The 26,241-nt window shown below is 41.7% G+C and overlaps 1 protein-coding gene across 1 annotated transcript in view; it reads right to left on the bottom strand.

The window, feature by feature from the left end:
• PLA2R1 (phospholipase A2 receptor 1) overlaps window positions 1–26,241 on the bottom strand; it is an 88,955-nt gene that overhangs the window by 45,187 nt on the left and 17,527 nt on the right. The window contains exons 4-11 of the mRNA XM_014599540.3: window positions 25,730–25,903; window positions 24,111–24,224; window positions 19,577–19,720; window positions 17,619–17,810; window positions 15,177–15,334; window positions 13,655–13,762; window positions 7,355–7,467; window positions 2,229–2,398 (exon numbers count right to left, since the gene is read on the bottom strand). Of these exons, the coding sequence (XP_014455026.2) occupies window positions 2,229–2,398; window positions 7,355–7,467; window positions 13,655–13,762; window positions 15,177–15,334; window positions 17,619–17,810; window positions 19,577–19,720; window positions 24,111–24,224; window positions 25,730–25,903 (1,173 nt within the window). The remainder of the gene's footprint in view (window positions 1–2,228; window positions 2,399–7,354; window positions 7,468–13,654; window positions 13,763–15,176; window positions 15,335–17,618; window positions 17,811–19,576; window positions 19,721–24,110; window positions 24,225–25,729; window positions 25,904–26,241) is intronic.

Here is a 26,241-nt window from a genome sequence, read left to right as displayed (position 1 = left end):
AGAAGGGAGTTGGGCAGGGCTGTCTGAGGCTGCTGGTCAGCTGGGTGGTACGTGGGGTTTGGGGCTGCAATGCGTGGTCAAAGGGCCCTGGTGGGGAGTGGGATGGGGCCACAGGCAGCTCATTTGGAGGGTAGGGGGTGGGGCTGACTCCCTGGTGCTGTGAGCACTCCCAGGGGGGTAGGGGAGTATGCCCCAGATCTGTGCGTGGGGCGGAGCAGGCTGTCCGCTACAGGCTTGGGCTCCCTGTCCTGATGCCCTCCCCCAGGGCCTCTGCAGCCTAGCTGGTCGGTGCTTCAGGGAACAGCAAGGCATCGGGAAGTTCTGCTGAGAGCTCCACGCTGCCCTGGCAAGATGCTCCCTGCCCGCCTGGCAGCAGTGAGGGGCACAACCTTGTGCTGCCACCCCTGCTGCCGCCTCGCCAGGGCATTTTGGTATTTGATTTTGGGTTGGATTTGATTTAAACTGGTTTAAAATTGTAAATATATCATGAAAACATTGTGTTCAACTGATACCTATATATATATATCAGCCTTTCATTTTAATAATGGATTTGGAGGGTTTTATCACAGAATTTGTGATTTTTTATCAGGGAAAACCAGAATCCCTGCTAATGATCCTGAGTGCCTCAATTTTTGGGTTTCTACTTTGAAGAGGCCCCAGTTTCAGCCTGTTCTAAACATCAAGCTCCTCTGAGGCATCTCAAGGTGGGTCTCTAAAACATGTGGCACCCAAAATCACTGGTCACATCTGAAGATCTACTATTGCCTTTAAAAAAAGTTTACATTTTTATCTTATTAAAAGAAACCCTGCTTTTGTATCAATTACTATCAGTCCTAAATTGAACAGAAGAACATAATTACTCAGGGATAGGAAATAAAAATACTGCCACTAGGTTACAGTTTTGTTGTTGGGTCCACAAATATATCTCAACTACCTTGTCCTTCTTGATCATTGTTTAAAATGTATAAATTTATGAACTATGAATATTAATGACCTAAATTAATTATTAACAGGAGTTGGGAGAATGCTCAGATCCCTGGCACTATCTCCAGGGCTCATTGGTGGAGGACATTAAGATCCTCTCTGTAAACTAGCTGTCTTTATTCACAGCATGGGTGATCAACCTCCAGCCCACAGGACAAAGTCTCTGTGACCATTGTATCCAGTCTGTGGGGTTTTCCACAGGCCACGAAATTTGACTGCAGGGGAGTAGTGGCACTGCCACCCCCCCTCACCCCTGCCAAATTCCCAAACCTCAAACCCCAGGCCCCAAGCAGAAGGTTGGGGCTGAGCCACAACCCCTCCCCCACCAGCCAGATCCAGGCTGGGCCATGCCACCTTTCCTGCCACAGGTGGTTTGGGGCCGGGCCAAGCCCCCTTCCCCACATAGCTGGACTGGCGCTGGGCTATACCCCCTTTCCCCTGTGTCTGGATTGGGGCTGGGTCACACCGCTCTCCCCTGCAGGGCTGGGCTGTACCCCTGCCCTCCAAGCAACTGAATAGGACCCTGCTACAACTGTCCTGGGCACTGGACAGGGACCACGAACTGGATCTGGCTAGCAGACTGATTGAGCACTGGCCATATCTCCTGCCAGCGAAAAAGTTGAGCACCACTGATTCACAGTACTTCCAGACCTCCCAAATTGAGGATAAGTGAGAAAACAGCTGGAAATGGAATCTAGGTTTGAAACAATTGTGCAGTTACTCTTGACATTTCACGGATTAGCTGCCAATGGTAATAAAAGGATAGGTTGCCACATCTTTACCCTGCCACACAGAAGAGGGAAACAGCAGCTACTTGCCTGGTATTCCACACAGAACAAATGGACAGGGAGGGGGCAGAGAGGAATAAGGTATGGAAGAGGCCCTGGGTGCATCCCCGAGCCTTCCCAGAGGGTAAGGTTTCCTGGCTGGGTACATGTTGTAGAGTAAGTTGTCCTGTAGAAAAGAGTGTAGTAACTCACTTTCCCCATCCTGGACAAGAGTAGAGAAAAGGAGGAATTCTCAGTTCATTCTCTGTGCTGCCCCTGCCGAGTTGCACTTATACAGTCTCTAAGCAGTCTGTAAAGTTACTCCAGTCTGAAATGAACATGACCTTGTAGGCCTCTTGGACGGCGAGAATAAACAAGGAAAAATGATGTTGGGAATTCAGGAAGGGTAGTGGGATTAATGGCAAACTTTAGAGTTTGATCCAAAATTTACATTTGTTATTTTAACAAATTACTCACGTGGCTGATACTTGTTCCAGTTTGTATAGCTCACAGGCTGATACTTTCCATCTGTCATTAGCCAAGAGTATTCTCCAGTATTGTTAAGGTCTTGTAGTCCTATCCAAAAATAAGTTTCCTCAGTTTTCACCATTCCATAGATTATACTGTTGATAAAAGCTTGTTCAAACCTTTAAAAATGATCAGGATAAAAAATCATGTTATAGTAAGATATCCTAATCCATATCTCAGTTACAAATTAATTAATGAAGATGAGAAAAACACTCAGGAGCTTATTTGTATTAAGAAACATCTATAGTCGCTGCTAGTTGTATATGGATGATATTAGAAGAATCTCCCCATTCCTGAAAAGTTCAAAGAATCAGAGAGACAACACAAGGGAAAAAAAGAAATATTGGCACAAAAATATTTCTTCTTTGGACACTGAATAGTAAGCAGTGAATAGTTAATACTGAATGACCTACTGTACCAGCAGTTCTGATATCTGCAAAAGGAAAGTGACTTTCCTCATTTTAGCATTTTGAAGATATTCCACAGAATATTTAAATACTTAAACTATATACCACTGTAAAAGTTATATATAGCCCTGATTTTGTTATGTAAATACTATTCATTCAGTTATTATTGGTACTACATTATACAAATACATGCATTAACTTAGAACCATAATTAATCAGCTTCCTGTGAAATTATATCCAGCACACTGAGGTCTCAAATCCACAAAGACTTAATGCAAACTTAACTTCACACACTGCAAACAGAAATACTGACTTCTGTCTAAATGACCATAGTGTGTAAAGTTAAACACATGGGTATCTTTTCAGGATTAGGACCTACATATCTAATTCACCTAATTTTTTTGTCTATCTCATATCTAATTTCTTTTTGTAAATATAATTTTACACTTTATAATTTTACACTGGTATAATTTTAATTTTACACCAGTTCTGCCCATCTTCCCATACACCAGTCCTCTTTCTTACAAACAAGTTCTTTAACGCTATTTAATGATTTAATTTAGAATAATTTTTGGTATCTTCTAAGCATGATTTATTCTGAAGAAAAGCACTTGTACTTGCCATACAAGGACAAAGACCCTAAACAGTGAAATGCCATGTTACATGTTAACAACCACTTTCTCAGAAAGTGCAATATGTCAACTGTAAACAAATAACTAAAACAATGATAAATGATGTATCGTGAGGAATAATACTACCCTTGTGCCTTCTGTGGGGTACAAAGTGCCCACAACCTGGATGATGCTAATAAGAGTTGTAGATGCTCACTGGGTGCATCTATACGAGGCACTTTACTGTGCATTAGATTAACCTAATGCACAGTAAAGCATCACTGTTTTCATGTGCGCTGGACTTACCGAACATTAGTCTAATGGGCTGTTTGCTAGTACCAACACATACAGAAACTAGATAAACAACACATTAGGTAATGTGCATGAGCACAGTTTTGCCCAAGGCAGCAGGGGGCCACTGCTGCCTGCCTAAGCCTCAATGCTGGGAGAGATGTGCTAGCTGCAGAGGCAGCTGTCTCCTGGCCCTGTGCACATTGGGACCTGGGTCCCTGCAGCTGGTACAGCTCTTCTGGCCCTGTGTGCATTGGGGTGGGTCCTGATATGCACCGGACCAGGAGACAGCTGCCTCTGCAGCTGGCAATAGTCCCCTGGTTTCATGCACATTAGGACTGGCCCCTGTACTCCCTGCCAGCCCCCAGGCTGGCACCCAGTGGAGCATGGAGCTCCCCCTAGCTGTTGTATGGGGGCAGAGCAGGGCAGGAGCAGCCTTGTACTGCGCTGCTCCCATTGGGTGTAAATCTGCACAAATGTAGATGCATTCGCAGCCTCATCTTACTGTGTCTTATTTTACTGAGAAGTAACCTTACTGCAAATTAATTGCATGTGTAGAGGCAACCACTGACTGTAGAAACTTAACCTGTCTCCTCATAATGTGAATTACACTTTTACTAGGCTATCCATTGCATATTCATAGGGTGACAGTAAGAGACCTACAAGCAAAATTCCTATTAACACTTTGATTTTAAAATCAGTGCTTTGGACAACTATGTTCTTATTCTTGTTTAGGATTAGCAAGGATCATTTGAAAGGATGTTGTTTCTCCATGCCACAAATAATGTAGGAATCTGTCCTTTCCACAAAACTAGTTATCATACAACTGGCTTCTAAATGTAACTGGCCATGTCCACATGAGATGCTTACTGCACAGTAGCTCGTTACTACCGCACAGTAGCACTGCCAGGCACAAAGCTACTGTGCAGTTGTAATAAGCTACTGCGCAGTAAGCATCACTAGGCAACCAACCCGGGATGTTACTGTGTAGGTTACTGAACAGTCATTTAGTACTTGGTTATGCAAGTACTAAATGACTGTGCAGTAATAATAGTGCAGTGGGTGTCTCGTGTAGATGCGCCCACTGTGTTATACCTGGCTGTTTCCCCCATGCAAAAGTTTGCACTGTAATCTCTTTCATAGTCTCCTTTCCACAATGGAACAGCTAGGAGATTCTGTAAATTCTATTTATTATTTTATTCCATAACACTATTATCTCAGGACATTCTCAACATGTATGCGGAAAGGTCACTATTCCTTCACAACCAAGTTCAAATTGATTTACAGTTTCTGGATACAATATCTGGACTATGACCAAAGTAAATCCACTATAGTTTGACCAAAGGCAAACCGGTCTTTTGACCATAACAAATACAAGATATGAATAAATCCATTAATATTTGGTTAGAAAGTTCATATATTTAAATATTTTATCACATATGATAAAATAATACACAAAAGACAATTGTTACACATTTTCTGTATTTGAGCAGTACTCATATAGAGGTTCATTGAGAAAGCAGCATCACACTCCAGTCCTAATTCAACAAAATGTTGAAGCATGTACTTAACTTTAAGGATAAGAGTAATTATACTGAAGTCAAGAATATATTGCTGCTCATTCCTAGCATGAAACCAGAGTGCTAAGCACCTTGTCAGGTAAAGGTCTGAGGGTTTCCATCTTTCAAAATACCCTCAATTCCCATTGATAAAGGCATCCATCCATATTTAATACAATAGAGAGGCAGCAAGTACACTAGCGCTAGTTACAGACATTCAAAAAGCCAGAAGCAGAATCAGTCAAACCTATGCAGGTTTCTCCAAGAGATTTCTCTGCAGAGATTAGATTGGGCGCAAACAGAACATACATTCACCCTTTGGTTGGATAGGGCATGCAGATGACTGCACTGGCAGAAGCCAGAAGGTGCGGGGCCCTCCTTCACGCCTTCCAAAGCAGCCTCTCTCCCCACCCCTGCCCTGTCCAGCAGTGGCTGTCAGCAGCAGTGCAGGGAGGGACATCCCCCACCCCAGCTGTGCTTGCTTGGGTCTAGGTGGACCTGGGCTGGCCTCTGCTTCCCTCCCCGTGTTTCTGCTGCATGGCTCTCAGTCCTGGCTCCTGCTGTCTCTGTGACAGCCCAGGGGTGGGGCTGGCCCAGCACTCAGCTGGAGCAGACAAGTGCGGGCGAATGTTAGCCTGCCCATTCTGTGAGGGCAGGTTAGTGGGGACCCACAAAACAGCCTGGGATCCTGGGGGATTGCAATCTAACCTGAGTTGGGAGGGGATCTGGGACAGAAGTTTGACAGACCGGTTTAAACTAAACTGATTAAATCTGACACTACATTCATCCAGGTTAGATTGGGTTCTGCCATTTTTAAATCAGTCTGTGAGTGCTGAACTTCTGTTCTGTTACAGGTTTAGTCTGGTTTCCAATCACTTATACTGATTTATGTGTAAAGTCTGTACCTAGCCAAAGAGGCAGAAAAGGACACAAAAACAGTGATCAGAATATTGATGTCTGATCCAGAAACCAGATTACAGGCCTGCCATTGTCACATTTGTCCTCAGACTCCAAGCTACTTTTTTACAACAAAGGGAGACCTGTTAGCATTGGACTTTTCACACAACTAATTATGATGGAGAGAATAAAGATATTATATTTGTAGTAAAATAACAAGCCTATAACCCCACTTATTTAATTTGTATCCATGAGCCATTAACTAGTGGCATATCCACACCAGCATACTTTGTTAATGATTTAATTGATTGGTGAATACCAACTTATTTTTCTTATCTTCCCTCACTGGCTGTATAGAAACTATGGCTGGTTGAAACTTTTCCATTAAAATATTTTTCAGCGGAAAATTGGCTCCAAAATTAAAAAATAAATTTTCAGACAAAATTGAACAGTTTCCTAGTTGTCATCTGACCAAAGAACATGGCCCTGAAAGGGAACTGTAGCCTGAGGAAGCCACACAACGGTTGCCATGAAACATAACAGTTCCAGAATTAACATACTTTAGCATTTATTTTTTCATGAAAACCTTGGGATTTGCCATAGGAAAACAAACCTTATCAGCTGTAATAGAAACTGAGAATGTCTCCCCAGTAGTCATTATAGTGACACAGGTAAAAAAATGTGCACATGAATCCTTAATTTGGGAAATCTATACATATCTCAGATTTGAATAGGAGCATACTGTATGGACTGCAGTATGGATCCAGGCAGTAGCTCAGGCAGAAACATGCTCAGAGAAGATATCAGGTATTTGAACATCTGCAATGATGAAAGCCTGTTATTGACATTGAACACTAAGTAAACAGAAGCAAGGAAGAGATGATAGAGAACTGAATTCACAAAATAATAACTCTTTTACATTAAACAACCATTTATAAAGTTTAAATATGAAAATCTAAATGTATTAACAACATTACTAGGTACACCTTTAAAGATTCATAGGCTGGAGACTGTGTAAATCTGTATAGGAAGCATTCAAGTTTCTGGACTCCTGCACACTTGAATTAAAGTGCCAGTTAGACAGACAGAGAGACAGATAGCAAGTCAGTAACTGCTGTCTATTAAACTTTATGCTGACTCAGGAAGTAAACATAATGACAAAATGAACATTTGATTTTTGTGAACATTAGTAATTAATTCCAGTTTTAAAGCAAGCTTGCTTATAAAAGATAATCTTTTTCTTTACACGGAACTTTTTATAGGTAGAAGAGCTTTTGCTAGCAGTACTTTGCACTAATAGAATTAAGTACCTGTTTTTTACTGTTAGAAGTGCAGGCGGGCAGTAATAACCACTGGAAGCACGTTCAAAACTTCGTGGGGTATTGTCGATTTTATAACAAAATCCACCATGTCTTTCCCATCCCTTTAAAATAAACATTATTTTTATGCATTATTGTATACAATATAAATATATATACAGTTAGGTTGGCTGTCAAAAAACTGACAGCCTCCTTGTACTTTTACATTTTATCCCAATTCATGTTATCTTCCATTTCTCTTTCTGCTCTGGTGAGGTCCTTGTGACTATTGCTGGATGACAGTCTGATGATCTAGGTTTCAGCAGCCCTATCATTCATAGCACAGCTATGATGCTATTCAGGTCATAATGTGGAGGCGTGTTTGTACAGATTTTAAGTAGATCAAAATATATAAAAAAGAAAAAGAGCTTGAACAGAGATGAAACATGACCAATATCACAGCTCACTTTGTAAAAATGGGAAATTTGTATATGTTAGTTAAACAGGTGTGTGTGTGTATATTTATGTTTTGGGAAAGTTCGATCAGAATCCCAAATTGAATCCAGACTTCAGAATTGGAGTCTAATGGGCCCAACCCGAAATACCAAGAGTGAAATTCAAGCCTGACTGAAATCAGCAAGATTTCTGCCATTGACTTCAGCAAACCAGTATTTCACTTTAGTCTTAAAATGCATAAACTTTGAGGAAGGCAGTGACCTTGCATACATCTAACTCTTAACAGCCATCATTGACTTTATTCTCCTCCTTCCTCCAGAAAGCCTCCTTACACACCAGGTCACCAGCATTTTGCTTATCCAATTATGTCACTATTCTGGTAGTAAAAGAGAGGAAACAAATACCACTGAAGAGAAAATATTTTCTGCAGTTGTCTGAGGGCCACAATTGTTGCTACCCATAAGATTCAGAGACAGCCTCTGAGACGTATGAAAGGAACTAGTAACACCTTTCCTGACTAGCAGCAGCTTAACATAAAGGCTGTGAAAAGGCTGATTCCAGTCATCAGACAAACAGCAACCAAAAAGCAAGGGCCTGAGAGAGGTCATGCTGTAGAAGCTGGCTGCATAGGCCTGAGAATGATGGAATCAAACCTCCAGGCACATCTAATATAAAGCACTAGGACTAGGGCATAGTTATATTTGCATTAACTCTAATTATCTTTCCACCATAGCTTAAATATAGGAAACATTAAGTGCTGGGTAGTTCACATAAGCCAGGGTTTTGAAAGGTGTGCTCTGATCTCTGTTCTTACAGATGGTTTCTGATTTCATGCCCAATAAGGTTACTTTTCTTTTAGCTGAAGTTTTTATTTCTTCGAAGGCAAATGCTACATCTCTACTTTTGTAGAATAGCTTCTCTTACAGGGAAGTGTAGGAGAAAACTGTTTAGATTTTGTTTAAATTTGTTTCCAGTCAGGTCCAAAATTAGCTCTATATGTTATAAGCATGAAAAAAAATCATTTAAATGGGAACAGAAAGAGAATGTAAAAAAGAGTTAATTTTTTTAAAGAGTAAATTTAGCTGGATTTGATATTCATACTTGTACAGGGTACAATCATGTCTGTTGCACTCCAGAGAAAATGGCTTATTTTTGTACATTGTGGTTCACATATGTAATCATATGTTTTTTCTAATAACTTGAAATGTTTAACAACAGTTAAAAACTTACAGTCAATTTTTTTTCTGTGTTTTTAATCAATACAAATGGAAAATGCCATTATTCTAGAGGTGGGGAAGTTTGTTAAGTTACAGAAAGATCACAGAGATGCACCCTTTATTTTTTTTCTCTCTCTCAGACTCACTGAAAAATGGTTCAGGATGGTTTACAAACAAATATTTCAATTGAGGCAGCTAAAATAGTTGAAACATGAATAGCTTGTGCAGGAAGCATGTGCTTGTTATTATTACTGCTACTTTATTATGATGCACATAGGAACAATATTAATAATTTATGTTCTGTTATCCGCCTAACTTGCTCTTGGAATATCAATTTACTGACTCTGTTTTAGGGATGAATGCCAGGACATTTAGATACCTGTCTCTTTTGGCACAAATGTTTCATAATTCTTGTTGGCTTATAGCTGTGGTAACTCATTACAGATAACTTATATCAAAACTGTAGAATACACATTGCCTGTCAAACTCAACAACATTGGTATTAAAAGGTTGCAGCTGTTTCAGACTGAAGGCAGAATGTTTGTTCAACACTACCAGCAATCCCAGTGCTGACCTTTTACATGGCAAAACAAACAATTTGCGATCTACCTCTTATCATTATTTCCATTTCCTCTTTTTAAATACAGTATCTTCTCATTTCTTTTGATGTTTTAAAGAAAAAATCATGCTCCAATAGTGAAGGAAAAAATAAATGAAAGACAGTTTCACTGTTGCAGTTATGTTTACAGCTGACCAAGTGATACATCCTGTCCCTGGGGCAGGGGGCTGGACTCAATGATTTTCTGAGGTCCCTTCCAGCCCTAATGTCTATGAAATCTATGAATCCTCATTATCTGTCACTCCTCCAATCTTTTTCATTGGCAAACTTGGTACTGAAAAGCCTGATATGGTTTTTCTGTATTAATCATGTGCCACAAAGCAGTATTTAAGTTCTTAAAACAAGTATAATAACTAGACTACCTGGATCTAAATGATCAAACACAAAGAAACAAATATAACCTCTCCTCTGTACATTTTAGCGCTATGTATGGAAAGCAAAGCTATTTCCATAGCCCTTAGCATTTCCATAGGATAAATACTACTTCTGTGAATGTTTGGAAAATGAAGCAAAGCAATAAAGTTGTAAAAATCTACAAACACAATTTAATGATGATTAAAGAAAAACAAAGTGGAGGAGGAAGGGAGAAACTGACAAAAATTTCTGAAGGAGTGATGCATTTGATCAATGGTGGCAATTATTATCAAGAGCTTTTCTTCTATCCAACTTTAGTGCTCATTTCAGGAAGCACTAAGACTATTCAGCCATTTTTAGCCTAATTCAAGACTACAAAAATAATGACTGAATGATAAAGCATGTGTTTATGTTCTATTGACATCAACATGACATGCACCTAAGCTTAAAGTATGTGCACAACTGACATCATGAATGGGGTTGGCATCCAGAAAGACAGAGAAGCTGACTAGCACAAGGTTCTGCTTGCTTTTCTATTTCTTTTATTATTTTATTCCTTTATTTACTTATTTTCCTAAATTACTTTCTTTTGTGCTTTGAATATTATCATTCCTGTGCCTTTTCTACCCCTTCTGGCTGGCATCCAGCTACAGCAGGAAACAGAATTATATTAGTGTCATTTTATCTCAGTCCTGGAAGTTGGGAAAGCGGTTGTATAGGAAGAGTCAAATTAAATCCTAAAGAAAAAATGTATAAATATTTTTGATGAAATTATAGGAAAAGAGATTTACCTTGACTATGCAAAAGCTAGAGTTGGACATGACAATACCGTAGTGCAATACTAGGTGTGTCTACAAAAGACGCTTTACTGCGCAGTACAGCAAATGCAAGTAGCAAATTAACTGCTGAGTAATTACTGTGCAGTAAGGCACTGTAGACAGCAAATTTGCTCCTGGTCAGCCAGGCAGCAGGTGGTGGGAGATTGCTTTCTGCCCCTGGGATCTCCCTGCTGCCAGGGTGGGCTGCACCACCAGAGCCCAGGTGGGGACAATGGCCCCGTACCCCTGCAACTGGGAGCTCCCCACCCCCGCTACACAATTGTGGAGAGAGTTCCTGCATAGAGAAAGTTCCCTGGCTAGCCTGGAGCTGGCAGGGACCTGCTCCAAACTGGGACAGTTCCCAGCCAGTCCCAGGCTACACAGGGAAGTCTGCACATGCAGCGTAGAACTAGCTGGGGACTGTTCTGTTTCGGGCTTCCCTGTGCAGCCTAGGGCTAACCAGGAACTGACCCTCTCAAGGGAAGGCCCCAACCCTGCAGCTTTTTCACAGCCCTGTACCCCAATTGGGCAATTGAGGCACAGGGCTTGGAAAGAGCTGCGGGGAAGGGGCAGGTCCCAGCCTCCTGTCTGGATCTGCTGGTGGGGCAGCTAGAAGTAAGCCCCCAGAATCCCTGCCCAACCAGGGGCTCACTGCTAGCTGCCCCACCAGCAGATTGGGGTAGGGGGCTGGGACCTGCCCCTCCCCTGAAGCTCTTAGCCAGCCCCCTGCACCCATTCAAAGATCTGGGATTGGAAGCGCCTTACTGCCGGGCCAGAGGGACATTGTCCCTGCCCGGGCTCCACCACTGCACTTAACTTTCTTGTTTTAGCATACAGAAAGACTGCATAAGGAAGTTGACCTTTGTTACAAAAAGATTTGCTCCCTGTTAACAGTTCAGTGATTAGAAAAACTAATAGTGGAGTTAGCAAAAAAATCACATAGCACATAGTGAATCTCTGGAAGGGAGGGGAAAAAGACATCCACTTCTGCAACTGCTGGCTAAGAATGCCCTGTAAGAACCACAATCAGTTGATGAGAAACAGAGAAGATTTTATATGCCAATCAGTCTGAAAAATAACCCCCAAATCAGTAGAAGATAAAAAAAAAGTAAGATTAGAAAGCTTTATAAAGACAAAACAACCATGCCAGAGGGTTAGAGTCAGTTACTGGGGCTAAACTATGGTTGGCCATCCTCCTCCTCTTTTCAGCATGTATGCTCAGTTATACACATACAGAGCCACACTGCACAGGGAGAGGGTTCGCACACTGTGTCTAAATGCCATAACTACCACATAGGTGCATCTACACATGCAATTAATGTGCATTAGGGTTACTGCACAGTACCTTAAGGCACATTAACATGTGACCAGGAACACATCTACATGTGCTCCCAGTATGAGCAAATTTACTGCTGACAGGAGCAATTCAGTGCAGAGCTGCTCTGGCCCTGCTTTGCCCCCCTGCGGCAGTCAGGGAGAGCTCCAGGCTCCCCCAGGAGGCTGACAGGAAGCACATGGGTAGGGCTAGGGCTGGGGGTGGGGGAGGGGAGGAGCTGTCCCACTTCTGGTCAGCTCTCTCCATATTTGCTACTGCGCAGTAGCTACTGTGTAGTTGATCTACTTAGTACCTATATTTCTTGGTACTGGGCAACTGCGTATTAGCCGAATTTACTGTGCAGTAAATCCTGCACATGTGTAGATGCTGATGCTTTACGGAGTGGTAATTAGTCTACTGTGCAGTAAAGAGCCTTGTGTAGATGCACCCTTTATGTGGCTGGGTAACTGCCATTTGGGCAGGTGAACTGAATGGGATTCTGCCCCTATTCACTTCTGTCTCTGGTTTATTTTACTTCACATCTAACCCATCATCAGACATTTGAGTGTTTTAGAGTGTATGTATGTGAAATTTCCTGCCTTACTTTTTTTCCCCTATGTCACTGTCTTCAGCTGAAATTCTCCACAAATAAGTACTACAGAATTTAGAGCAAGTTATTTGTTATTGAATAAAATAAGAAGGAAAAGCTGACTACTTGTAACTTTAGTGAGATTCATACTGTTTTGGTAGTAGCCATTAGACAGAACATGCATGTATTCTTTACATTTTGTGAAATGTAAGATTTTTAGCAACACTAAACACTTTAGAACAAGATGGTAAATTTTTAGTTGATACATTTTAGATTAGAGATTAGCTCAAGTGAAAGGCTGATACACACATCCCAATGTTGGGGACTCTGGATCTTAATATCACAGTAAGCCTCTACTCAATAACAGTCAGCACATTAATCCCACTTCAGAAAGTCCCTGAATTTAACTGGATATAACAAAATACCAAATCATTTTGTAACTCACAGTTTAAAAAGGATTGAACACTTATTTATGCTCCTCAATAGTTATGCCCTCTCCATTTTTGTTTTATGAAAATGAAGGGAATGCTTTCCTATGAGTGTAAAAGTTAATTCTTCATATCAAAGAAACTGAGTGTTTTTCACCCTGACATTCCACTCAAAACTATGAAAAACATGTGTAAGATAAAGCATCGTGTAACAATCATTGTTTGTACAGATGGCCTCCAAAAGTATTGCGACTTTTGATCTAGAAAGATATAGGAATTTGGATCACAACTGCCAACAAGGCAATGATCCATAAAAGGAACCTAACAAACCTTTTAATCTTACATTAAACTTTTGTTTATGTATTTTTAAAGCAAACAATAGATGTGAGACTCTTCCTAGGAAACCTGAAGTATATTTTTTTAATGTGAAAAACTAAACATATAAATTCTATACCAATATTTATAGATTTCCTATCACATTTCTTGAAGCTAAAAACAAAGACTAAGTAAATTTACCTTTAGACACCCCGATTCCTTCTCAGAAGTGACATTTTCAAACTTGCCTGCTTTTTGACATAAGTAAAATAATCTGTCTTCACAATTTTTAATTTTCCAGTGTCCATCCTAGTAAAAAAATGCACATTATATTTGTGTTAAACAGTTTATTTTCCTGTTTGAGACACTTGTATATACAATAGCAACTGACAGCTACATTTTGCTCATCCTTGTTCATCTGGGGAGTCTTCTCATTTACTTCTGTAACTATCTTCAATGGCCCATGATTAAGACAAAGAATTTGCCATAGAGGTGCACTGATACATCGGTCTGATATTGGATCGGTACCAATATAAAGAAAATTTGCCCACGGGCCTGATCTGGTCAGCGGACAGGTCTTGCACCACTCATTCAGCCTGTGGGTTCGGATGATTTTAACTCGCTTGTTTTAAAGGTTTTTGAAAACTGAGTCAGAATTTCCAATACTTTGCACTGTTTGTCATCATTTACATCTAAGCAAAACAGGATAAAAATGGCCCTACGCATCTTAACTCTAATTTTATTTAAAAATGTATTCAGCTTCCAGATATTGAGCCTGATCTTCACTGTAAACCTGAGTAGGCCTTTATTTCTGTGGAGTTGCTCTCATGGATAAAAATTAATAGTATGACTGTTTTCGCAGGATTACACCCATTATTACCAACACTAGATAGAAACTCTAAGAATTATACAGATCAGTGAATCTTCTGACAAAAGATACTTTGCTACTGATATAGTGTCATTAATGCACTTAAAAAATAGTTTATGCTAATAAATTTATGCAGCATACAAGTATTTTGAATTAGAAAATTGACAAGCATTTTTGCCAGCCTTGTTTGAATGCCATGAATTGTATTTTATCTGTATTGATTTTTCTTTTTTAGTATGTATGCAGGTATCTATCACCCTTAATCTCACAATTTCAGACATAGCTTCAACTTGGGCTTGCTTCTTCTAAAATCAATGGCAAAATTCCCATTGATTTCAAGTAGAAGTGGGATTGGACCATTTATACAGCTCCTTGGTGTCAGTTTTTACAAGATGCTGCATAAATGCCTAAAATACTGAGAACAGAGTAACAAGAAACTGGTTCACTGTTTCAAAATATTTCCATGGAGCTTTCAAGTCAAGAAGCTGAACATCATAAATTAGAACGTACTCTACATAGATTTAACATTATTTTCTCTTTGTTGTAAGGAAACTTGCTTCACACTGACTGTTGTCCTCTTCCATTTGGCAAGCACTGCACTTGTTCCCATTTCTTTAAGGGTCTTATCCCATTGCTTCTGTTTAGTTTGGGCATCCGTCACAGCCTTAAAAAGGCAGTTCATAAGGCTCTCTCATATTTACCAAGACTATGAGACATTGTGCATCAACCGCCAATGTTATTACAGAGTTTAAGGCTTGGAAAATATATGCAAATGGAAAAAAAACCATAATCATGACCAAAAATTGTTCACACAAGGTTTTCTTCCCTTAAAAGACAATCTAAAAGAAAACTTACAACTTCTTGTGCTGAAACACAAAATGGAGCTGTTCTTTGAAAAATATTAGGTTCTTCTTGGTGCCATGAGGTGAAGGTTACCAAGGAGCCATCAGACCATTCAAAAACAATTGGGGTTTTGTTGCTGCTCAGGCCAATCCATATCTCAGTTACATTTTCTGTAAAAAAGGGGTTTAGATTTTGATGAAACAAAAATGATGTCAGATGTGCCCATAGAATTAATAGCACAGTTAATAAACTATTCACACTTTCAATCAATATTACCTTTTTCAGAAAAAATGGAATTACATGGACTGTAAAAAAAATGTACAGCTTAGATATGCTTCTTCATTTATTACACTCGAGAATCAAATGGTCTGCAAATTCCCACAAAAATTACCAGTATATTTATCTACTCATGGAATGCAAGGGGTAGAAAACATGGTATGGATATGAAAGGTGCCTTTGGAATAGCCTTCCTCTACACTCGACCATTCTACAATTGACATTAGGCTCTGGCAGCTACAGAGGGCACATCGCATGCCTCACTGTCTACTCAGGATAACTGAGTTTGTAAGGCAAACAGTATCATAAATTATCTCTGCTTTAAGTACTGATAGGGATTATTGAACAGTTTGGGAGCAGTTAGTCACAGGTAACAGGAGAATGACAAGAGCCAGAATTTACAGGGTTTATCAGAAACTTAGAATACCATATATACCCCAATCTAAGACAACCCTGAATTTAGACAGCCCCCCCCCCCCAATAATTAGATTATAAACATGGAACATTGATAAGTTGTTATAATTTTCCATGTATAAAATCTAATTATTGGAGGATGATCTTAAATTCATCCTTACAACCACTGCAGCGAGGAAAGCATTAGTAGGGGAGGAGGCAGTGGGGTGGCAGATAGCAGGGCAGGTGGTGGGGTGGGGGGGGAGGCAGTGGGGGAGGCAGTAGCGGTAGGGGTGGAGGAGAGGCAGTGGCAGGGGCAGGTAACTTTCTCCCTACTGCCTGCCCCATCTTACCCTTCCTTTGTTCCTGCCCCCCAAAGCCTCAGGCCCTTCTCTGCCTACTCCGTTTCTCCCTGCAACAGCCTCCGGTCCCCCCAACAACTTACCCTTGTTCCAGCACTGATAGGCTCTGCCCCTGTTGCAGTCTGGGGCATGGAGCATGGTCCCAATTCAGCCACATAGCAGCAGTGCAGCCAGCACCACTGCTACAGAGCCAGGCTTGGGCCACCCTCTGTGCCCTATGCTGGAGCAAAGGTGGGGGGAGCAAAGGAGATGGGGGTGGACAGCCTGGGGGAAGGAGTGCAGGAGCCCAAGGCTGTGGAGAAGCAGAAGTGAAAATGGGGGTGGGGAGATGGGAGGGAGGGAAGGAATGTAGGGAGGCAGGGTTGAGATGATGGGAGAAAAGGGGTGGAGAGGAGGTGGGGGGGAGGGGCAGGCAGTAGCTGCAGCTCCAGTCCCTACCCAGAACCAGAGCCGGAGCAGCTGCCTGCCCCCCACTACCTCATGTTAAATGGGGAAAGAAAACCTTGGAATCAAGTAAATATGGTATGCCAAGACCTATGGTAAATGACCCTGTTTTTTCATATTACCGAGTACACTACTCGGCCAACAGACTCTGATGATCATCCTATCTTCTGGGGCAACGGTCATCAATGTTTTGGCCCCACAAACAAGACGAGAGGCGTGGGGCCAGTTCATGGGCTGAATCATACCTCATATACCAGGATTGGGCTCCAGGCCACCGCAGCACCCCTTCTCAGTCCCTTGTTCTGGGATCAGTGTCCTTGTGCCACCTCCGCCCTGTGCCACATATGGGGATTTGGGTGGGGGCCCCACACTGCCCCTATCCACTGCTGCATGACAGAACTATGCTCCAAGGGCCGTGTGCTACCTCCACCTCATCCCACGAGTGGGAATCGGGCTCCAGGGTCCTCATGCCGAACGTGCCGAGTCTTGCATGCAGGAATCAGTCTCTGGAGGCCCTGTGTTATCCCCAAACACCAGGGTTGGGGCCTGTGCCACCCTGTACACCTGACCTAGTGCACGGGGCCATGGCCTGTGGAACCACAGGGAGGCCTGCAGGCTGGATGGCAAAACACCAAGGGCTGGATCTAGCCCGTGGGCTGGGGGTTAAGCACCCCAGTTCTAAGCAGCAGCCTTACAAAAAAAAAGGGGTGAAACTGCACTGACTAGTTCTCATCTTGTACACAAGTCCTTCATCGTGTACCCTGGGGTAGCTAGTAAGAAACACTTTAGGATGCTAGAAGGAGTCATCCTCAAATTATTTTTCTCTTATGAATCAATAGAACCCAAATATACTGTTTATATAACAAAGAGCATTCAACATTTACATGGAAACCCACAATCTGGACACTTTGTTCATACAGAAGAATATCACTGAAGGAAAACCACAATACAGAACGTAAACTAAACTTGCAGGACTTACCAACTTCAAGAAGGTTAACAAGTAACTCAACATCTGCCAAGGAAGTTATTCTAATGAGCTTGCTATTATCATTTTGGCAAGACAGTACTGCATCATTCCAACTCTTTTCCTCTTTATGAAGTTTATAGCAGTTGCGGTTATAAGGATACCAATCAGTGTCACAGCGGGTAGGATAATACTTCCATGAATCTTCTAATTAAAACATACAAGATTGAACACATTACATAAAATTAGTTGTAAGATTAGGCTAAAGTGTTTTCATAGGGCATTAATACCAATTTACTTATTTACAAGAATTGGAAATATAAAGGCATTCAAAACAATTCAATAATGAAAAAATAGCACATGTGTACACAGTGAAACACCTGCAGACAAAATTCCCAAAATTTATTTGCAGTAGCATAACTATGGAGGGTGACCAGAGCACCAGCTGTGGGTGCTGATTTGGGGAAGGAGGTGCAGAAAAAGCAGCCCCCATGCTGCTAGACTATCACTGCCAACAGCCCAAGTACAGCTGCCATCCCTGTGTGCCACTAACTTCCTATGCACTAAACCGCCTAGCTATGCCTCTGTTTAAAGGTATGGTCATTTGAGCTATAAATATGTCCCTCGGAGGCTTGCTGAAGGCATTTTATTTTTAAAATGTAGCTATACTGTAACTATAACAAGAAGACTAAAAGAGATAAACATTGCAACTGGATTCGTTACATACCGAACTATTAGCCTACCTTACCCTATCACATTTTGGGTCTAATCCAAAACCCACTAAATTCTTTCCATTAACTGCAAAGGGTCAGGTCCTGTTTAGAGTTCAAAACAACAAGAAAAATACTTCATTTACTAGGAAAAAAAAATGTGACTGTAGTTGTCATAATAAGCAAGTCTGACTCCTAAGGAGAATTCTGAGCCTTTCAATAAAAGAGCTCTATTTTTTTTTCTATTTCTGTCTCACATAGTGTTTTCTTGTGAGGTTAATATATAAGAAGATGGGAGTTCCATGGTAAGAACATAACTGTAAAGCCTGGGTTTTCCTTTGTATCAAATGCTCTTTTCTCTGGGTATTTGGTTAATTCTGTTGAATTGTCAAAGTGTTCTGAACCTAAATGTACAAAGGGTAATATTGCCTAACCCAAATAGATTCAGCATGACCATTTTGTACATCTTTTTGATGATATGAAGACCCATATAAGTGCTGTATTATTAGCCTTATGCTTATTAAAATGGTTTAGCAACAACTTCTGCAAGTTCTCCAACAATCTGAGGAAAGCTTGAAAGAAGCAAGGATGTTTAGTTTGGAAGAAAGGAGTTTAAGAACAGATGTGATAGTAATTTCCAAATATTTTAAAGGCCTCCATAAAGAAGTGGGAGAACAAATGTTCTGCCACACCACAAAGGGCGGGGCACGAAGTAATGAATATCAGATGAAATAAAACAGATTTAGATTAAAACTCAGAGAAAAATTCTTACTGACACAAATTTAGGACAATGGGACATATAAGTAAGTTGTAGGGAGCTCATTAGAGATTTTCAAGAGGCTAAATTAGTGCTTGACAAGTATGATTTAGGAAAACCGCACCCTGAATTTGTGCAGGGAGTTGGAATAGACCTGTAAAGTCTCTTCTAATCCTGATTTTATGTACTTTAACTGAAGGCTCATAAAAAGTTACATTTGAACAGAAACAAAAGATTAGATCCTTAGCTGGCTTAAACAGCCAGAAATACAATGCATTAGTTTAGTCCAGGAGATGATCTGGCCCAGAGGCTTTACATGTAAATGGCTTTATCTTGCATTCCTTGCACAACCCAAAATCCTTCTGTAGTCTTCAAAGCACAGTATATTTTGTAATAAATTGCAAAATGAAACAACAGATTAAAAATACATGCTAAATATAAGCAATGGACAGAACACAATCATAAAAGAGAGGGTGAAATAAATATATTATTTTAGTGAGACTTACCAAATGTTTTATGCTCTGTACTATTTAAATATTTTTTGCATATAAAAGGAAATCCAGATTCACATATTTTATTTTGCCAGCTATACTGCATCTGTGGATTAAGTGCCATGCAGTGATTTTCTCTAAATGAATCCTCAGCAGAGCCTGCAAATAGCATTTTGAAAAATGTAAAATGAAGTAAAAATCACACTTATTTGTAAAACTGACTCATAGTTCTCTACAAATGTTACTGTTTTAATATACAAACAAAAGCCTCTATCAAGTTAAGCCACCTTTCTTATCAACACTAAGTTACAAAGAGGACCTGTTTGAATTCACAGGAACTGGATAACTGAACATCAGTCACAACATATATTTGTTTGGACACCCTTGTCACAACCCAAAGTTGTGATTTTTTGTTTGTGTGTGTGCTTCGGCACCGCTAAATTATTTCCTGCCAATTTGTCGCTTTCTTTGCACGGTAGAGTTCTCTGTTGCAAGAGAGAACTCTGGTGCAACGGGGGATTTCCTGCCAGATTACAGCTTCTTTGCAGGGTGCATCTCTTTTGCATCGTAGTGATACATGCTGTAAAGAAGTTCCCACCATTTGTATTAGGATTCGCGCCACATTATTGGCCCATTCCTAATGTAGGCACATGTGGCGGCTAGCGATTGGCTTGCTAGCCGTACAAAAGGCTTGGGTAGTTTCCGCCCAAGTCGGAGGAGGGAGGACGAGAGAGATCCTGTGTGAAGATCTCCAAGCGCTGCGGACCCTCGCGGACCCAATGCACCTCCCCTAAGCAGGCAATAGAGGCAATAGAACTGAGCCTACGGAGCTTTAGCTTCTAGCCTCTCCCCGTCGCTGAGCGCAATCCTAGACGTATCCCTTTCCCATAACTTCGGACCCGCGGAGCCTAGCAAACTCCGGGGAAACTTTTCGAACCCAACCGAACCGGACTCGCGGAGCCTAGCAAACTCCGTGGGAGCAATCAATTTGTCGTGTTCCTCTAGTGAGGATCCAAGCGGGAGCTGTGCCTGGAAACCTGTCCAGCCTACACCAATACCATCTTTGGGTGTAAGTAAACAATCTTTTCAATCAACCATTACGCCTCCGTAACTAATTCTAACTCGCGTGCGCTAAACCGCCCAGCGGTTCTTTCCAGCCCCGTGTGCCCGGGCTGCTGGCCACAGCCCGTGTGCAACGAAGACAGGCCCAGCTCGCCCCCGGCTCGCACATGGCGACAGGAATGAGATTGGAATCACTGCCGCACATGGCGACAAAGGTGGGATCGGGGCTCGGCTCGCACATGGCGACGAGGATGGGATTGGGAGAGAATGCGCATGTAGCAATCCAGACGGGATTAAGAGAGAATACGCTAGAGTTAGAATTGGTTAGGAATTGCCCTTGGCGCGATAACCAACGCCAAGTGAAAAACTTTGAAGAATTAGAGATACATATCACTTACCACAAGGCGGGCGGAACGGGTGAAAGATTTGTAAGCGGCCATCTGTCGCTAAAGGGAGAAGAGGGAATCTCCAAAGACGGAGCCCCGAGAGAAAGGGAAGTGTACTTGCTCCCTGCGGCGTTCGGGTGTATAATGAGAGATGAGCAGGTCCTGTTTAGGCCCCTTGATACTGTGTCCCTCGATGAACCCAACCCGGTGGGCGAAACGAACCCGACTTTCACCCGGGAGCGTGCCCGATGCCTACGATATGCTCGGGAGAGTGAAGAACCGGAGCCCATCGGCCCGTTTCCCCCGGGAATGATAATGTCTAGATTACGGGGTCGCGAGCTTCCATCCGAGCTCCACGAAGATCTGGAGACAGAAGAATGCCCCGCGGATGAAAGAGTAGCCTTGCGGTACGACAAGGGGGGAGAAGGTAGTGCAACTATTCGTACTATAACGAACCTAATGCAAAAGAATTTAAGTTTGAAAACCCAGCTGCAGATGGCGATCCGATCGGTCAAAGAAGCGGCTGAGAAAAAGGAGCCTGAAACGCCAGTTCAAGATGGCGCCGAGCAAGAGGGAGACCGCGTGGAAGAACCGGAAAAGAAGGGTGGAGCTTCTAACGAACCCCCGAGAGTTCGGTCAGCGACTCTGCCCATCGATGCAGCGTCGTCGCCGGCAACCCCGCCTAGCAACGCGGCAGCGTCTCGGCTGACCACACCTTCCTGCCGACGAAGGAGAGAGTCAAGCGGAGGAGAGCATCCGCCCCTCCTGCCTGAAGCAGCAACAGCAGCAGTAACCCCCGCGGCAGCAGTTCAGCCTTTAACAACATCGAGTCCCGAAAAAGCAGCTTGCCCTACAGCCACAGTCAACCAAGTAACTGATACACAAGATACTGCCATCAGTCGCATTTGTGTTTGGACAGATCTACAACAATGGTATAAAGAATCTGAGATGGAATCTGATGAAGCTATAATTTCATGGCTAGATCTTATGGCCACAGAATTTAAACGTGATTAGTGAGTAATCTTCTTTGTCAATTGCCAAGACTGCGTATCCTGATGGAGCCAAGATTGTCTTTTGATCGGGACTGTCGACACCTGACTAGGCCTCAGGGCACCAGACGACGTGGATCTGATCTTCCACCGCTGCCACCGAGAACCCTAGAGGAGCGATACATGTTTGGATTTCTCCTACAGCGTTCCGGACTTAACAAGCGGCAGCTTTGGATTTTAGGGGACGTAGGTCAATGGCAGTTAGCTTATGAGTTAGGTTTCCGTTATTTGGAAGAACCAGATGATGAATCTTCGATGATTTCGTCTAATTAAGCCATAGGAATCGTTTAAAATTGTTTAAGTTTGTTAAAATAGGTCATTAATCTGTTTTGAGAGTTTTTGTTTACAGATCCAGGATTCAGAGCGTATGGCAAGGAGGAGCCTTAAGAGAGATGACATCACTGAGGAGAGTGAGGAGACGTGTGACCTTGTCACGACGCCCATTGAAGCCCTGATCGTGCAATTTTGTTATGAATCAGATTATGAGTTTATGTTGATTATTATTTCTTGATTGTTATGTAACTTGATCCCAGGACAGCGAATTTTATGTTTGTATATTTGTTTGTTGGCTTGTTGACTCGTTTGATGATCACGACAAAACTTCTAGATTGTTCGGAAGAGTATGGCATAATTTAGCTATGCTCTCAGCAAGGGGGGATGTCACAACCCAAAGTTGTGATTTTTTGTTTGTGTGTGTGCTTCGGCACCGCTAAATTATTTCCCGCCAATTTGTCGCTTTCTTTGCACGGTAGAGTTCTCTGTTGCAAGAGAGAACTCTGGTGCAACGGGGGATTTCCTGCCAGATTACAGCTTCTTTGCAGGGTGCATCTCTTTTGCATCGTAGTGATACATGCTGTAAAGAAGTTCCCACCATTTGTATTAGGATTCGCGCCACATTATTGGCCCATTCCTAATGTAGGCACACGTGGCGGCTAGCGATTGGCTTGCTAGCCGTACAAAAGGCTTGGGTAGTTTCCGCCCAAGTCGGAGGAGGGAGGACGAGAGAGATCCTGTGTGAAGATCTCCAAGCGCTGTGGACCCTCGCGGACCCAACGCGCCTCCCCTAAGCAGGCAATAGAGGCAATAGAACTGAGCCTATGGAGTATTAGCTTCTAGCCTCTCCCCGTCGCTGAGCGCAATCCTAGACGTATCCCTTTCCCGTAACTTCGGACCCGCGGAGCCTAGCAAACTCCGGGGAAACTTTTCGAACCCAACCGAACCGGACCCGCGGAGCCTAGCAAACTCCGTGGGAGCAATCAATTTGTCGTGTTTCTCTAGTGAGGATCCAAGCGGGAGCTGTGCCTGGAAACCTGTCCAGCCTACACCAATACCATCTTTGGGTGTAAGTAAACAATCTTTTCAATCAACCATTACGCCTCCGTAACTAATTCTAACTCGCGTGCGCTAAACCGCCCAGCGGTTCTCTCCAGCCCCGTGTTCCCGGGCTGCTGGCCACAGCCCGTGTGCAACGAAGACAGGCCCGGCTCGCCCCCGGCTCGCACATGGCGACGGGAATGAGATCGGAATCGCTGCCGCACATGTCGACAAAGGTGGGATCGGGGCTCGGCCCGCACAATCCTCACTTGCCAACGCTGTGACATGAGATATCTGAGACGTGCCAATGTCTCCATTTTCTGTTCCAATAAATAGACCTCAAAGATGGAACAAATCATGTCACAGAGTTTCCCATACTAATGTAAAACTAGTCAATCAAAAATTCTTTTCCCCACAAAACATATTAGAATCCATATTTTAAAAATATATTTAACAAAACACTGTCAATCACGATCATGAAAACTCCTCCAAAAGCAAAAGGGCAAGACTCCTAGTTGCTGTAAATTCATATAGTGAATTCTATTGCAATCATTTGTCCAGCTTATGTACTTGGTCATCAGTGTGAAAAAACCTGCCCACAAAAATAGTACATCATTTCATGTAGTTCATTTTTCAGATAAGTAGCAGTTGCAGGAACAGTACTCTTATATTTTAACTTCAGTTACAGAGAGCATATAATTACAGTGCTATAATATATCCAAGAGGAACATCAAGTACTTGGTCTCCAGTTCACAAATGCCAATGGTGCTCCATCTGACCACTGCCAGCCAGCAGCTGCATCCAGTTGATTCAGGCCTGTCCATAGCATAATTTCAGTAATGTTTAACTTCTCTGAAATATATGAAGGAGACAAACAGACATTTCTTTCATGTTTTATAATATCTGTGGGTGCAGACAGGCTGCTATCAGATTGCATGACAAAAAACAGTCAAAATTCAATATAAGTCATTAATAAGTGCTTAAGAATACCACTACTGCCAACAACCCTAAAAATACCACTGGCATTTACCCTCACTTCTTGATTAGGTTCACTTTAATTAGTAATTAATATACTACTGAAAAAACAACAAACGTAGCCAGTCAATGTGCAGGGGTGCCACAATTAATAAATGAGCAGACATTCAGTAACTGCACAGCATGCAACTCTTTGCAATACAATTCTCTGCTACTTTTAAAACTTAAAACATCCACCTGTCTCATCAACATGACTTTCACATCAAACCCTGTTTCAGATCTTCTAGACCAATATATAATGAACATGATTTTAAGGCCAATTATTTATAAAAATGTTCAGTTCCTTTACTTAAAAAACATATGCATTACATACACTAGTGAAAAACGAATGTCAGACTTTCCTGTTTGCTATACCTTGTTATTGCAAGTAACAATAATAGGAAGCAAGTTGTTATCTGCGAAGAGAGGAAGTAATGAGATTTGGAAATATAGATCTTTAGACCCCAAATCTGTAACCCTCTACCTACATTGATATCTTTAACTCACATTAATAAAATTACTGAGTTCCTAAGTATCAGAATAAAACAGGGCTAATTAAATACTTTTTCTGCACACAGGAAAACAAAAAGCATACCAAAGAAGTGCTTTATACTTCTGAAGAAAGCACATCATTTCCCCATCAGGATATTTACTGAAACCCCCCTGAACATTTAGTGGTCATCCTAACCCAGTTAGTCTAGTAACTATTAATTGTGACACTGAGAATGAGGCATAGCCTTCATTTAAATGGATTTTTGTACATTATTTGCAGAATTCTCCAAAGAAAATGAACATTTCTGTAGCCATAGGTACAAGAACAGGATAACAAGCGTAATGGCAAATCATTCAGAAGGGTAAAGGATTAGTAAAAGATAACTGCAGTAGCACATATAAAACCTTTGAACTTGAGTAGTAAACCTACAGCTTATTTAACCTATAGTTTATTTAAACCTTTACTGGAGCTTTACTGGAGCACATGATGTGGAAAGACCTTGAAGGCAACAGTGGAAAATGGTGAATACTATTATCTGTGTGTACTGAGTAATCTCTCTTTGCAAACTTATGGAAGACCTTCTACCTGAACAAACTATGGGTGTGATTCTGCAGTTCTGAAGGTTAAGAGACCTGACCTAGTTATGAACTTCCCTAAAGTTTAGGGCTGTTTGGGTGTAAGTTTTGCTTTGAGCTGGTCCCCATAAAACACTATAATCAATGCTTTTGTTGAAATCCTAGCCCTCAAATTCTCATTGACTTTAAATTCAATTCAAATTTTTGTCCCTTGCGCCGTGCAGCCAAGCAAACTCAGCATGAATTTTTAGTTTAAGTATAAAAGACATACTCACCACTTTGGTCACTTATGTACTTCTGTTCTTCCATGTCTGCAATACTTAGCAAATCTCCTCCTTGTGTCTGACATGCAGCACGTGCCTCATTCCAAGGAAGAACAGAAAAAATATTGAACTGGTAACAAATGTGTGTGTCAGGGTTCTTCTGCCAAAAAGTGTCACAGCCAGTCTCTGCATGAGATGTCAGTTAAGAACAGAATGTTACAAACCAATTGGATAGAAAGTACTATAATATAACAATTTATGTAATACTGAACACCAAGAGGGCATGCAATGGAAGCATGGTTATGAACTCATTTTCAGTGCTCTGATGTCAAAAGTATAGAAGGAAATTGGAGGCTATTTGAAATTAAAACAATTCATATACATAAAGACCTAGTTGGCTTTTCATTATGTTAGTAAATATGAGGAGGCAAAACTCAGCTGATTTAATTTGTCACAGGTCTAATTAAGTCAACAAGAATATTGGCAATTTATACCAGCTAATGATCTGCCTCTAGGAACTTAAA

This window comes from Alligator mississippiensis, chromosome 4, assembly GCF_030867095.1.
Source record: "Alligator mississippiensis isolate rAllMis1 chromosome 4, rAllMis1, whole genome shotgun sequence".
Lineage (NCBI taxonomy): Eukaryota > Metazoa > Chordata > Crocodylia > Alligatoridae > Alligator > Alligator mississippiensis.
The sequence above is the reverse complement of the archived record's forward strand: the minus strand, read 5'-3'. Positions and strand labels throughout refer to the sequence as shown.